The sequence below is a fragment of the Bombina bombina genome, chromosome 6 (assembly GCF_027579735.1).
Source record: "Bombina bombina isolate aBomBom1 chromosome 6, aBomBom1.pri, whole genome shotgun sequence".
Lineage (NCBI taxonomy): Eukaryota > Metazoa > Chordata > Amphibia > Anura > Bombinatoridae > Bombina > Bombina bombina.
This window is the reverse complement of record NC_069504.1, coordinates 485,362,402-485,378,022: the sequence shown is the minus strand read 5'-3', so window position 1 is coordinate 485,378,022 and position 15,621 is coordinate 485,362,402. Positions and strand designations below refer to the sequence as shown.

The 15,621-nt window shown below is 37.0% G+C and overlaps 1 protein-coding gene across 1 annotated transcript in view; it reads right to left on the bottom strand.

Moving 5' to 3' along the window:
• The window catches only part of LOC128663134 (neogenin-like), a 297,892-nt gene that overhangs the window by 26,862 nt on the left and 255,409 nt on the right, over window positions 1-15,621 (bottom strand). The window contains exon 3 of the mRNA XM_053717319.1: window positions 2,489-2,764. Within this exon, the coding sequence (XP_053573294.1) occupies window positions 2,489-2,764 (276 nt within the window). The remainder of the gene's footprint in view (window positions 1-2,488; window positions 2,765-15,621) is intronic.

The window sequence follows — 15,621 nt, the reverse complement described above, 5'->3', positions numbered from 1 at the left end:
CTGAGATAAACAGTACACTCCGGTACCATTTAAAAATAAACTTTTGATTGAAGAAATAAACTAAGTATAAAACACCACAGTCCTCTCACGACCTCCATCTTATTTGAGAGTTGCAAGAGAATGACTGGGTATGGCAGTGAGGGGAGGAGCTATATAGCAGCTCTGCTGTGGGTGATCCTCTTGCAACTTCCTGTTGGGAAGGAGAATATCCCACAAGTAATGGATGATCCGTGGACTGGATACACTTAACAAGAGAAAAAGCACAGTACACTGTTCCTTTAAATATAACATCCATAATAGATAAATATTATTTAAAGGGACTATGCAGCCAAAATTTGAATCCACAAACAGGCATGTTAGGTTTTGTTATTTTTTTATTACTTGTATAACTTCATAAAATTTTATTGTATTGTCTTATAATCTTTCATGTAAAGTACAGGTCTAAAGGACTACAATGCGCAACAACTTAAGGTTATGTTGTCCTGGCCTTGGATACACAATTCTATCTTGAGTTAAGGAAGAACAGAAGCCTTACTTATAAACCTGCTGAAAAACGGACAAACAAACCAGGCTTTATTATTTAACAAAGTATCTAAAGACCCTAAGGGCCTGATCTGTAAGGACTCCTATAAACCTACTGTAATATCCCCATTGAAGGGATAGGAACTATGGATAATATGTCTAAAAGAAGGATAATTTATACATTGTACCTTATGTTGTAAAGTATGACATGTAACTTAATATATCCGTAATAAAAATTTATTTCAACTAAAATTTGAATCCACAAGGATGCAATAATTTTGAATAAAAACAGTTTTGTAATATACATTAGATATGTGCATTCGGATTCTTTGTGAGGATCCGAATGTAGAAGCAAGAAGTCACTCGTTCCCTTTGGATATTTTCACAGCTGGATTGATTCCTGTAAAAGATCTCCACTTTAAAATCTTTGCAAATCCGGATCTTATAGTGGGGGCTTTTACAGGATTCAATCCGCCTACAAAAATTTGTGAAGGGAACGAGCAGCCTCTTACTTCCACATTCCTACCTAATCTACATGTATTAGCAAAAAAAATTTCTAATAAAAGCTATGGCTGTTTCAAAAGTATATTTAAGTATGCACCGTGCACCAGCATTTTAAGCATAGAACTTACTCAGATCTGATATGATTCAGTTTCTTAATTCCTGATATGATACCAGGTCCACTGGCAGCCTGAGCAGCTACAATATTTAAAATGCTGGTGCACTGAGAATATCTAGCTACCCTTCACATGTACGTGCAGAGAAAAATGTTAAGACTAATACAGTGATAACTTTTACTAGAAGAATTTTTGCCAATACATTTATATTGCAATATGTTTCTATTCAAAGATGTAATTCACCTATGTGCATTTACATTTTAACCAGAATGTCCCTTTAAGATCTTCTGCATAGATTATGCAGCTTTATCTTTCTATCTAGTCAGTGTGACAAAGTATAACAATTAAATGTCTGTGTGCCGATATTCTCCTCACAAAATAGTATGACAAGAAAATCAACAAGTACTGGTTCTGTTGAACTGTAAATTGTGCATCTAGAACTTCCTTTACAAATTATTTCAATTACCTTAGATTAAATAAGTAAATATACAATTATTCATACTTAGATAAAGCTGTAATACAAATGTAAAAATGATTAAAATACAATCACTGAATATCTCTCCAACTGCCACGTGATCACTGTGTTAATTCTGAAATTCATAGACTTTGTTACAAATAAAAACATTTAAACTGCAGTTTTTTTATTACTTATGTTTTCAGCACACAGTGTATATAAAATGCGTTTATAACGAACCAGTAGTTTAACAAAATGTTGTTTTATTAATTTTAAATATAAGCTAATGATGATTAAAATAACACTGATTTAAATCAAAATCACTGAGTGAAAGAATGTCAGCATGATGGCACGGAATCAAGGAGGTTGGAATTATATGACAATACTCAGCCAGGGCAGTCAGCATAATGTGATATAAATAAGCGGAAGGCAGAATGCTGTGAAAAACCGATGACAAATCAATAATGCGGTGACAAATTTGAGTAAGATTGTTAGAATGCTGCGATGTTACAGAGATGAGATCAGCCTAAATAAAGGACTGTACAAATACTGCAACACAGTATTGAGTAAAATAATTCTGGTGTCAAAACGTTTACTAATGACAACGACACATTTGTCAGAATGTCAAAATAAGAACTTCAGACAGCTGATATGTTGTCTAGTGAACACAAGCTTCCAGAAAGGTCTGAAACACATTGAAAGAGATTAGCATCGACCCAAAACTGCATTGGAAACATTCTAAACAAGCATGAGGTAAATGTAAAAATTTTACATTTTCACCATTAAGATATTTGAAACATGTGCAACATCTGGATACTTGTAGCAAATCAGATAAGCAACAAAATCAGTAACAAATATGTTAAGAATACTGGTGAACATCTTATTACTACGTTACCTAAAAGTACGGTTATCTCCGCTTCCTCACTATACTTTTGAGTGGACCCACTTCCCACAGAACAGCGGTACATGCCAGCATCACTCTCATTGGCATTACTGATGGCCAAGCTTCCGTTGGACAAGATGGCAACTCTGTCATTCAACTCCATCAGATTTCTGTCCTTCTCCCACTGCACAAATGGTACCAGCTCAGCATTAACGTCACAACTGAGGGTTACGCTATCCCCAACATATACGGATGCTGCCTCTGGTTGACTGGAAAATCGAGGGAGTCCTGGAACAACAGATGGAGCAGTCAAGATACAAAGCAAGAAAATGTCAGCAATGCAACCTGTAAAAATACTAAACAAAAAGCACAGTAAGAGCAATTACAAGCACTGTTATTTGACAAATCTGACTACTTGCCATCTATAAATCAACGAGAACCAACACTCTCCACCCCTTTGCTCTACAATCAGTGCCCAGTGCATGGAACTGACAGTAAACTTGTTGTGCAGGTGAATTAGCAAGCACAAATTAAAGTATGAAGTGGTCGAGGCAAAAGCCTGTAGTGAGAGCATATATGGCAATAAGGTGCACAGGTCAATCCTTATGAAAGTGACAACGGAGCTGCAAAATGCACATCAGTTTGGCTAATAATAAAGAGATAACAGCTTAAATCTGTTAAATACTGAGGTTAGACACTCAGAGTAAATCAAGGATGTTATCAGCAGTGCTGAAACAAATAAGCAGCCTGTACTATAATTAAAGGGACACTAAACCCAAATTTTTTTTTTATTTCACGATTCAGATAGAGCATAACATTTTAAGCAACTAATTTACTCCTATTATCAATTTTTCTTTGTTCTCTTGCTATCTTTATTTGTAAAAGAAGGCATCTATGCTAAAGAGCCAGACAATTTTACGTTCAGAACTCTGGACAGCACTTGTTTATAGGTGGTGGCTAAATGTCAGCAAATCAGCAAGAAAAAACCAGGTTGTAAACCAAAAATGGGCCGGCTTCTTAACTTACTTTCTTACTTTTCAAATAAAGATAGCAAGAGAATGGAGAAAAAATGATAACAGGAGTAAATTAGAAAGTTGCTTAAAATTGCAGGCGCTATCTGAATCATGAAATAAAAAAATTTGGGTTTAGTGTCCCTTTAACCCTTTAAGTGCTAAAGACGGCTCTGAGTTGTCACAGAGTTTCCCACTCTGGTGCTAATGATGGCTCAGAGCCGTCACTAGCACTCTCCCACCTTGAGGGAGATCTGGGGGCTCCCACCTGCTCCTACCTTAGTGATTGGGCCTGCATAGTGACAGGCATCGCCGGGGCTTCACGTTATGCGCAGTGACGTTGCGCAATAACGTGATGAGGTCACCACGCAACTTTGTTTATATTTAACAATGTTAAGTATAGGAGCAGGGGGCATGCTGCTTAGAAGCCTGTATCTCAGGCATCTAAGCAGCTACAGACCCCCAAGACCCACCATTGGAAAGGTAATCTTTCCAACAGTGTAAGTCTTGGGGGTCTGAAAAGAAAAAGTTCAAAAAAGAAAAAAAAGCTTAGCACCCAGGTGGGAAAGTGATTAGCACTCAAAGGGTTAAGCAACTTAAAAGGTACAATAAACACTAAATACATTTTATGTACCTCTATCTAATCATGGGTGCTGCTATTTTGGAAGGTAGGTTACACTGCAGGTATCAAGGAGAGTTACTGCAGATGTGCAAACAGATCAGCTATGGAATGTAGTGAACGCTAGTTTTAAACATGGTAGCACCTATGACTAGAGGGAAGCGGGAAATAACCTAAATGTTATGCTTATAAAATGTATTTAGTGTTAAATGTCGTTTTAAAGCTACTGAATGACTTTAATATGATCCTCACTGATATGTTGATTTTAATATTGCAGATTTCTAAGTGAATGATTTGAAATAGTAATAAATTTGGTAAAGCCTCAAGGCATCTTTGTCATTCTCCAGTGCATTATATTCATATCAACTCTGGATTTGCTGCAGGCAGTTTGTGGCCAAGCTTGAGATGATACTTTAGTAAAGTATAGGAGAAAAAGAAATGCTGAAGGCAGCAGACTTTAAAGGAACATTAAACCCCAACATTTCTTTCATGATTCAGACAGAGAATACAGCATTCCAATTTACTTCTATTATCTAATTTGCTTCTTTCTTTAGATATCCTTTGTTGAAGAAATAGCAATGCACATGGGTCAGCCAATCACATGAGGCATCTATGTGCAGCTACCAATCAGCAGCTACTGAGCCTATCTAGATATGCTTTTCAGGAAAGAATATCAAGAGAATTAAGCAAATTAGATAATAGAAGTAAATTAGAAAATTGTTTGGGTTTAATGTCCCTTTAAGCTAAGTAAATGTTCTTTTAAATTAAAAACCCTGAAAACTTCCATATTTTGTTTTATGATGTAGAGGCTTTTGTATTCCTTTAAACTGAAATTATATACATTCCACATGCAGGTCTCCCCTTCATATTTGTGGTTATGACAACATCTAATCAAAACACACATACAAAAAATGAAACTGTGCCTGACATTGAAGCATACAAATTTAAATAAGTATGAAATAAAAAATCAAAACATTCATGCATTGTATGAACCAATAACTACAACAGTATTTAGAGCCACAAGTGCTCAAGTCAAACATAAGTTTATATATTTACCCTCTCCCTCTTAAAGGGACGGTAAATATCTTACGTTGATGCCAGAGTTTAAAAGTTTAACACAAATTACAAGATATAATGTATCCAATACAATGTGTTACTTATTACATAAACAAGCACAATCTTTATATATATATATATATATATATATATATATATATATATATATATATAAAAACTTGTAATATCCTATTGTAGTTATGAGGCGTAATGATGGAAGAATAATTTACTAATAAATGATTACTACGATACAGACACTTTGAATTAAAGAATTACTGTTACTTCATCATGATAGGAAGGCTCGTCTACATATGTGAGGTGATTAGCACTTTCAAGTGTTTTCTGGAAATCCCAAAGGATATCAAGCAAGACTTATTTTTGTATATTCTTGATCCATTCTGGTTCTGAAATTAAGTTTCTAAAGCTGCACTGCTTAGCTGGGAATTGGCAAATGATGTAAGCAACCCCGGGAACATTGTACTAGAACTATGGATCATTCCAGAGCTTAGCTCAACAAGGAAGCCAGTTAGTCTCCTTTTCATATTTTCACTAAATATTATTGTGTTTGCATCTTCATTGTCGGATTTTGGAATTAAAAGCTTACAGACCATTCTTCCTAAAACCTTGTAGCCATTTTGTAACAGTATCCTACACATAAATAGCTATGGTATATACAATAGTGCCTGAACACAAGAATAATGCCAGATAAAACAGCAATTATAATCAGAAATCAATTTAATCCCAGTTAGTTTTGGGTACCAAAATTTATACCGCAAAGTTTAGTGAGACCGAGCTTGGTAGCTGCTGAAACGAGAAAAAAACCCAGGGTGAGAGTATTAAGAGTTTATAGAAGAGCCGCAGAGATTTTGTATTAATGGCTAACAGCATACAGCAAGTGGGGTGATTTTGACACTAAAACAAAGCACATACAAATCACAGATACTACAGATATGTATAAACAAAAAGGAGCTACATGCTATAGTGTGGAAGTGTCTAGTGGCTGTCTAGGGAAGCTGGCTGCTTGTAGTATAGAGGGTGGAATGCAGATGAGACAAATAGGGGCCCCAAGCCTTCAATGCTAGATAAACAACTCTGATTTTCAGAATGTTTATTGCAAGCGAGAACTCCCAAAGAGATCATCTTCCTAGATATCTGAAATGAATCCAAGCTGCACCACGACCAGACTAATGACTGTGTAACACACACAAGCAATATTGTTTATTCAAGGGTCTGATAAATATACAAACTTGTCAGGCTGCAGCAATGGTGCAAGCCCTTGCCATCTTATTTCAAATAAGTGGAAGCAAACAGAACATATTGAGGAGTAGGTATACAAAGACATTTGGGGGTACCTACCTACAACAGACACCTCAGTATATATGCACACTGGTTCCAACAAAGTTATTTATGCATAAGAAAAAAAATATTATTACTATGTTTATATTAATGATAATAATAAGCATACTGAACTAGTTTTTATCATGTAAGTACAATATTGTGTGTTTAATATTTGGTCAAATCTATACTCAATTGTTAATGCATTTACGAGTACAGAGTTATATATACATACACACATATCTATATATATCTATAATATATATATATCTATAATATATATATATATATATATATATATATATATATATATCTATATATAGATATATATCTATATAGATATATATATAGATATAGATATATATAGAGATATATATATATATATATATATACATACACACACACACACACACACACACACATTATATCATTACAAAATAGACATTAAAAAAAATAAAAAATTTAAATCAATACTTTGTAAATTATCATTAAATCAATATATGTTAAATAATGCCATCAATGCTTTGAAAAGCTTAAAGGGACAGTCAACACCAGAATTGTTGTTCTTTTAAAAAGATAGATAATCGCTTTATTACCCATTCCCCAGTTTTGCATAACCAGCACTGTTATAGAAATACAGTTTTTACCTCTGTGATTACCTTGTATCTAAGCCTCTGCAGACTGCCCCTTTATTTCAGTTATTTTGACAGACTTGCATTTTAGCCAATCAGTGCTCACCCCAGGGTAACTTCATGTGCATGAGCTCAATGTTATCTATATAAAACACATGAACTAATGCCCTCTAGTGGTCAAAATGCATTCAGATTAGAGGCCGTCTTCAAGGTCTAAAAAATTAGCATATGAACCTCCTAGGTTTAGCTTTCAACTAAGAATACCAAGAGAACAAAGCAAAATTGGTATTAAAAGTAAATTGGAAAGTTGTTTAAAATTACATTTCCTATTTAAATCATGAAAGTTTTTTTTTTTACTTGACTGTCCCTTTAAGTTTTATAAATAACAGAAAATGTTATAAGATCGTGAAGTATTACAATGCCCCCACCCAGCAGACATTTTTTTTTTTTATGAATTAATGAAACAGTATATGGATAATTACAAAATGTTTAAATTAAATATGAGAACCGTAAAACATTCATATACAATAAAAGGTTACACACGCAAGTTGTTTTATGGGCTTTATATTTAATCTAATTTAAACATTTCTTAACTATTCATGCACTGTCTTATTCATAAACGGTTTTCTTTTTTGTAAAATAGCTGCATTTATAATGTTATGCAATTATTTTACTAATAGTTTTTTCACTATTATCTTCTCTCTTCATATCTGTAAGATGTGTTTTTGTTCAGAACTAGAATTCAGTATGTCTAATAAGACTAAATTGCTGACTGTACATGTGTGCATAGATAGTAAAGAAAACATGGAGATTGCTGACAGAGGTTTTGGGCACATCTCATTATTTCAAGTCAGTATGTACAGTATGTTACATGTAAGGCAGATGTATGACAGTGAAGAGAAAACTTCCCATTTGTGAGCAAAACAGGCAGCTGCTTTCATTTGCCAACAAGTAAACTTTTAGTAGCATTACCCCCATATCATAGTTTTAATATTATTTTTAAAAGTAAATAATTATCACTATGCACTTTATTTTGCACTAGGTGAATTCTTTTTTGGAACATGTGAGTAGATTGCAGATGTAGAATTATGCTGCTAAACCGATTAGTCAATTTAAGCTCCAAAACTATAAGTGAACTTTTGATATACTGTACTCGGATATATAGCACAAATAAATATTGCCTCTTGTTAATCACCATCCATCAATTTCCATATATAAAGCATGTAAAGCTAGGAAGTATAATGTATTACTATTAAACTATTGAAAACCTCCCATTAAAATAATTATTGATGATGCATGATTTTTTTATGTTTGTTTTAGAACTTCTCAGGTCTCTATTATTGAGAGTCAGAGGGAGGGCTACTTTGTATTTATTCCCTGCACAATTAACACCCTCCTTACAGACTTCAGGGTTGATATATACTAATGACCTCTGATTTGGAGAACATATCCAATACACCTACAAAACCGCAGTATGAAATAGTCATCTAATGGTAACTGCTTGCCATTCATGGCACACCTACAGACCACCAGCCCAGACAATGCACGCTGGGTGCAGTTTCATTGCGTAACCAGGCCCCCTTATTTTGTACGCATATTTATATACGAGCAGTGAAGCCTTCCTTTCCTATGGCACACCTTGATGTGAGTTTTCAGCTTCCTTCTATGAGGAGTCAGCGCCTGCTGTAAGAGTTGATGATGAGCCATTTATCTTCAATGGCTGGTTGTGACCAGCACTATCACATTTTTAAAGTAAGAGTAGGTGGGGGTAGGGCAGAATATGTTATGCACAGGAGATTTTAGTGGTTAAGGGCGAATAGCCCAATTTGAGTTTTGTGATCTCCTAACCACCAATACCTGAGGAAGCGTTTTTTGTGAAACGTACGTCAGGGGTCCTCTGGGATAAGCTCTGTCTTTCCCCTCTTTTTAACTTGCTCACCCTTGTTGGTCTGGTAAAATGCAGCTTTAAAAAACTTGGTAAAACGTAATACTTAATCTAGCCCTCGGATTGTAAGGGCTTAGCCTATATTTATAATTTTGCTGCAAGATACCTTTGACGCTGATTCCAGATTAATTTAAAAATCATAGCTCAACTTGGGTGCAGTGTTTTTAATTTTTAGCTCTTGCTAAATGTATGTGTGGTTAAAATATAGACTTAATAAACTTTAGTGTATGAATGGAGAAACAACATTTTTTCTAATTAAATACAAATCTAGCTTTAACTCTGCTAGGGCACTATTAGTGGAATTTTCCTCACAGATTTAAGTTACCTATCCTTACTTGTAAGTCTATTTACAATTACTTGTTAGTTCTATCACATTTTTAATATTGTGAAAAACCTAGTGCCATATAACTAGTCTTAGAAATGCACGGGATTATTTAAAGAAGCTTAAATCATGGAATTCACACAAAACCTACTAAAACCGGATCTTCCTGGAAGGATTCAGAGTTTTTGTGAATGCTGATCAGCAAACACGTCAGGACTGTGCACATGAGTAACAGTTTCATCACCAGGTAATGCCTTTATCAACCCCTTTTGTGGGGTTAAAATGTTTGTAATAAACCCTCAACAAATCATCTTGACTAGATACAAGGACCATTATTACCTAAATTTATTTCTAGATCATTTGGAGCATTGAAATTAAACTTTACTTATTGGAGGCCACTGAAGCCTCCTTTACCCAGGCATCAGACAGGACATATAAGCTTAAAGTAAAACTGAGGCTGGGATAAATGGGGGTGCACGTATAAATACATGGGAGGAGCCGGAAAACATTTCACTTCAGGGCATTTCTATCTGAGTGGGTGAAAAACATAATTTATCCTTTCCTTCCTAGCAGGGAGAGTCCACGACCTGAATCCAATTTTTTTTTTTTTTTTGTGATTCAGATAGAGCATGCAATTTTATAAATCTCTGGCTTGGTTTAGCTGGGGTGACAACCCAATTATATTTTAGCAGAGGTAATTCTTAGTTATGGATTGTTGCCAATTTGAATAGATAATGACTACCGACTAATATGAATTTGCACCTACACTCTAACCCTGAGATATTTAAGGTGTAAATTTATTCGGTATCACAAAGTATGACTTATAGACTCCTTGTTAGCAAACGTACACCTGTCCCTTTTGTGGATTTAGTTTCTTAGAGATCATGAAATATATCTCCAATACCAGGATCAAGTAATTACAAGAAAGTAAAATTCAAAAGAGATTCCTGATCCTGGAATTCTATCTCTAATCAATTTTCCACTGCTGAATAAGCATCTGTAATTTTATATTACTTTCTTACCCTTAGTTTTTTTTTAAGAATATTTAAATAAAAGTTAAGTTTTATTCATTAATTTTTTGCTTCAACATTGAATTACATACTCATCAAACGTTGTGAGTGCTATATTTGTACTCTGTTCTTCAGTTCTTCACTGATTTGTCCTCAAATTTATTTAGTACAAGCACCAACCCCCTAGACATAATTTACCATTGAGTAATAACATATACGGCAACGTTTGTTTAACCTCTTAAGGACATATGACGGAATTTTTCCGTCATAAAACAATTGAGCAAACTGAAAGCTGTGTCCTTAAAGGGTTAAATTTAAATATTTAGCAGTGCCATTGGTCCATGTCCTCAGTATAGGGTCCGCCTCTTTTTTCTGTTCCCTCCTGTTATTCATTCAGTGTCCTCTGGAGATTGGGTATAGTTTTCTCAACAGTAAGGAATGAAGTCGTGGATTCTCCCTGCCTTATGGAAGGAAAACATAATTTATGCTTACCAGATAAATTCCTTTCCTTCCTGGCAGGGAGAGTCCACGACCCCACCTGTAATTTATTTTTTTGATGGGCGGCTCCCTTTTTATATTATTTATTCTGGCACCTTTAATACCCTGATGTTTCTCCTACTTTTCCTTGTTCCCTCGGCAGAATTACTGGGGGATAGGGGAAGTGGGAGGGATATTTAAAGGGAAACTGAACGCACATTTTTTCTTTCGTGATTCAGATAGAGCATGCAATTTAAAGCAACTTTCTAATTTACTCCTATTATCAATTTTTCTTCGTTCTATTACTATCTTTATTTGAAAAAGAAGGAATTTAAGCAATTTTTTTGTTCAGACACTGGGCAGCAATTGTTTATTGCTGAGTGAATTTATCCACCAATCAGCAAGAACAACCCAGGTTGTTCACCAAAAATGGGCCTGCATCTAAACTTACATTTTTGCTTTTCAAATAAAGATACCAAGAGAATGAAGAATATTTGATAATAGGAGTAAATTAGAAAGTTGCTTTAAATTGCATGCTCTGAGTCACAAAAGAAAAAATTTGGGTTCAGTTTCCCTTTAAATACCCCTCCCACTTCCCCTATCCCCCAGTCATTCTGCCGAGGGAACAAGGAAAAGTAGGAGAAACATCAGGGTATAAAAGGTGCCAGAATAAATAATATTAAAAGGGAGCCGCCCATCAAAAAAATAAATTGCAGGTGGGGTCGTGGACTCTCCCTTCCAGGAAGGAAAGGAATTTATCTGGTAAGCATAAATTAAATTATGTTTTCCTTCCATAAGGCAGGGAGAATCCACAACTTCATTCCTTACTGTTGGGAAAACTATACCCAATCTCCAGAGGACACTGAATGAATAACAGGAAGGAACAGAAAAAAAGAGGCGGACCCTATTCTGAGGACATGGACCAATGGCACTGCTAAATATTTAAATTTAAACAAACATTGCCGTATGTGTTATTACCCAATGGTAAATTATGTCTAGGGGGTTGGTGCTTGTACTACATAAATTTGAGGACAAATCAGTGAAGAACTGAAGAACAGAGTACAAATATAGCACTCACAACGTTTGATGAGTATGTAATTCAATGTTGAAGCAAAAAAATTAATGAATAAAACAACTTTTATTTAAATATTCTTAAAGAAAAACTAAGGGTAAGAAAATAATATAAAATTACAGATGCTTATTCAGCAGTGGAAAATTGATTAGAGATAGAATTCCAGGATCAGGAATCTCTTTTGAATTTTACTTTCTTGTAATTACTTGATCCTGGTATTGGAGATATATTTCATAATCTCTAAGAAACTAAATCTACAAAAGGGACAGGTGTACGTTTGCTAACAAGGCGTCTATAAGTCATACTTTGTGATACCGAATAAATTTATACCTTAAATATCTCAGGGTTAGAGTGTAGGTGTAAATTCATATTAGTCGGTAGTCATTATCTATTCAAATTGGCAATGATCCATAACTAAGAATTACCTCTGCTAAAATATAATTGGGTTGTCACCCCAGCTAAACCAAGCCAGAGATTTATACCTTTTAAATATCAGAGAAAATAGTGGTTTGGATGGATCAAATACCAGAGGAGATCATAAATTGGATATATCCAGATAGTCGCATCAGGTAATGCCTAGAGGGATATGGCTGCACCTCACTGACGAGGCCCACAATAGGTCGAAACATACGTCTGGGGTTTTGCTGTTTCTCTCGTTAAGAGATGGACTGCCTGGTATTTCGGGGCTGGACTGTACTGGATCAGGATCAGACTGATATGCTTCAGGAAAGTTCTTCTCTGTTTATGGCACATGTTGAGCAAAGAGAGGCTGCTTCTTGGGTGGCAACTAGCCAGAGAACAAGCTATTATGCTTTTGTTCCTTCCCAGGTTAAGCGCTTCTCTCTTTTTATTTATGCAAATTATGACACTTAGGGAAGTCTCCCCAAGTGTGATGCGGGAATTCAGATGTGGACCCGTTGCTCAGTGTGCCTAGAGGGATATGGCTGCACCTCACTGACGAGGCCCACAAAAGTCCAAAACGTTTCGGGGCTGGACTGTACTGTGAAGTCAGGATCAGACTGATATGCTTCAGGAACGTTCTTCTCTGTGAAAGGCACATGTTGAGCAAAAAACAGAATTTATGTTTACCTGATAAATTACTTTCTCCAACGGTGTGTCCGGTCCACGGCGTCATCCTTACTTGTGGGATATTCTCTTCCCCAACAGGAAATGGCAAAGAGCCCAGCAAAGCTGGTCACATGATCCCTCCTAGGCTCCGCCTACCCCAGTCATTCGACCGACGTTAAGGAGGAATATTTGCATAGGAGAAACCATATGGTACCGTGGTGACTGTAGTTAAAGAAAATAAATTATCAGACCTGATTAAAAAAAAAAAACCAGGGCGGGCCGTGGACCGGACACACCGTTGGAGAAAGTAATTTATCAGGTAAACATAAATTCTGTTTTCTCCAACATAGGTGTGTCCGGTCCACGGCGTCATCCTTACTTGTGGGAACCAATACCAAAGCTTTAGGACACGGATGAAGGGAGGGAGCAAATCAGGTCACCTAAATGGAAGGCACCACGGCTTGCAAAACCTTTCTCCCAAAAATAGCCTCAGAAGAAGCAAAAGTATCAAACTTGTAAAATTTGGTAAAAGTGTGCAGTGAAGACCAAGTCGCTGCCCTACATATCTGATCAACAGAAGCCTCGTTCTTGAAGGCCCATGTGGAAGCCACAGCCCTAGTGGAATGAGCTGTGATTCTTTCGGGAGGCTGCCGTCCGGCAGTCTCGTAAGCCAATCTGATGATGCTTTTAATCCAAAAAGAGAGAGAGGTAGAAGTTGCTTTTTGACCTCTCCTTTTACCGGAATAAACAACAAACAAGGAAGATGTTTGTCTAAAATCCTTTGTAGCATCTAAATAGAATTTTAGAGCGCGAACAACATCCAAATTGTGCAACAAACGTTCCTTCTTTGAAACTGGTTTCGGACACAGAGAAGGTACGATAATCTCCTGGTTAATGTTTTTGTTAGAAACAACTTTTGGAAGAAAACCAGGTTTAGTACGTAAAACCACCTTATCTGCATGGAACACCAGATAAGGAGGAGAACACTGCAGAGCAGATAATTCTGAAACTCTTCTAGCAGAAGAAATTGCAACTAAAAACAAAACTTTCCAAGATAATAACTTAATATCAACGGAATGCAAGGGTTCAAACGGAACCCCCTGAAGAACTGAAAGAACTAAATTGAGACTCCAAGGAGGAGTCAAAGGTTTGTAAACAGGCTTAATTCTAACCAGAGCCTGAACAAAGGCTTGAACATCTGGCACAGCGGCCAGCTTTTTGTGAAGTAACACAGACAAGGCAGAAATCTGTCCCTTCAGGGAACTTGCAGATAATCCTTTTTCCAATCCTTCTTGAAGGAAGGATAGAATCCTAGGAATCTTAACCTTGTCCCAAGGGAATCCTTTAGATTCACACCAACAGATATATTTTTTCCAAATTTTGTGGTAAATCTTTCTAGTTACAGGCTTTCTGGCCTGAACAAGAGTATCGATAACAGAATCTGAGAATCCTCGCTTCGATAAGATCAAGCGTTCAATCTCCAAGCAGTCAGCTGGAGTGAAACCAGATTCGGATGTTCGAACGGACCCTGAACAAGAAGGTCTCGTCTCAAAGGTAGCTTCCAAGGAGGAGCCGATGACATATTCACCAGATCTGCGTACCAAGTCCTGCGTGGCCACGCAGGAGCTATCAAGATCACCGACGCCCTCTCCTGATTGATCCTGGCTACCAGCCTGGGGATGAGAGGAAACGGCGGGAACACATAAGCTAGTTTGAAGGTCCAAGGTGCTACTAGTGCATCCACTAGAGCCGCCTTGGGATCCCTGGATCTGGACCCGTAGCAAGGAACTTTGAAGTTCTGACGAGAGGCCATCAGATCCATGTCTGGAATGCCCCACAGCTGAGTGACTTGGGCAAAGATTTCCGGATGGAGTTCCCACTCCCCCGGATGCAATGTCTGACGACTCAGAAAATCCGCTTCCCAATTTTCCACTCCTGGGATGTGGATAGCAGACAGGTGGCAGGAGTGAGACTCCGCCCATAGAATGATTTTGGTCACTTCTTCCATCGCCAGGGAACTCCTTGTTCCCCCCTGATGGTTGATGTACGCAACAGTTGTCATGTTGTCTGATTGAAACCGTATGAACTTGGCCCTCGCTAGCTGAGGCCAAGCCTTGAGAGCATTGAATATCGCTCTCAGTTCCAGAATATTTATCGGTAGAAGAGATTCTTCCCGAGACCAAAGACCCTGAGCTTTCAGGGATCCCCAGACCGCGCCCCAGCCCATCAGACTGGCGTCGGTCGTGACAATGACCCACTCTGGTCTGCGGAATGTCATCCCTCGTGACAGGTTGTCCAGGGACAGCCACCAACGGAGTGAGTCTCTGGTCCTCTGATTTACTTGTATCTTCGGAGACAAGTCTGTATAGTCCCCATTCCACTGACTGAGCATGCACAGTTGTAATGGTCTTAGATGAATGCGTGCAAAAGGAACAATGTCCATTGCCGCTACCATCAACCCGATCACTTCCATGCACTGAGCTATGGAAGGAAGAGGAACGGAATGAAGTATCCGACAAGAGTCTAGAAGTTTTGTTTTTCTGGCCTCTGTCAGAAAAATCCTCATTTCTAAGGAGTCTATTATTGTTCCCAAGAAAGG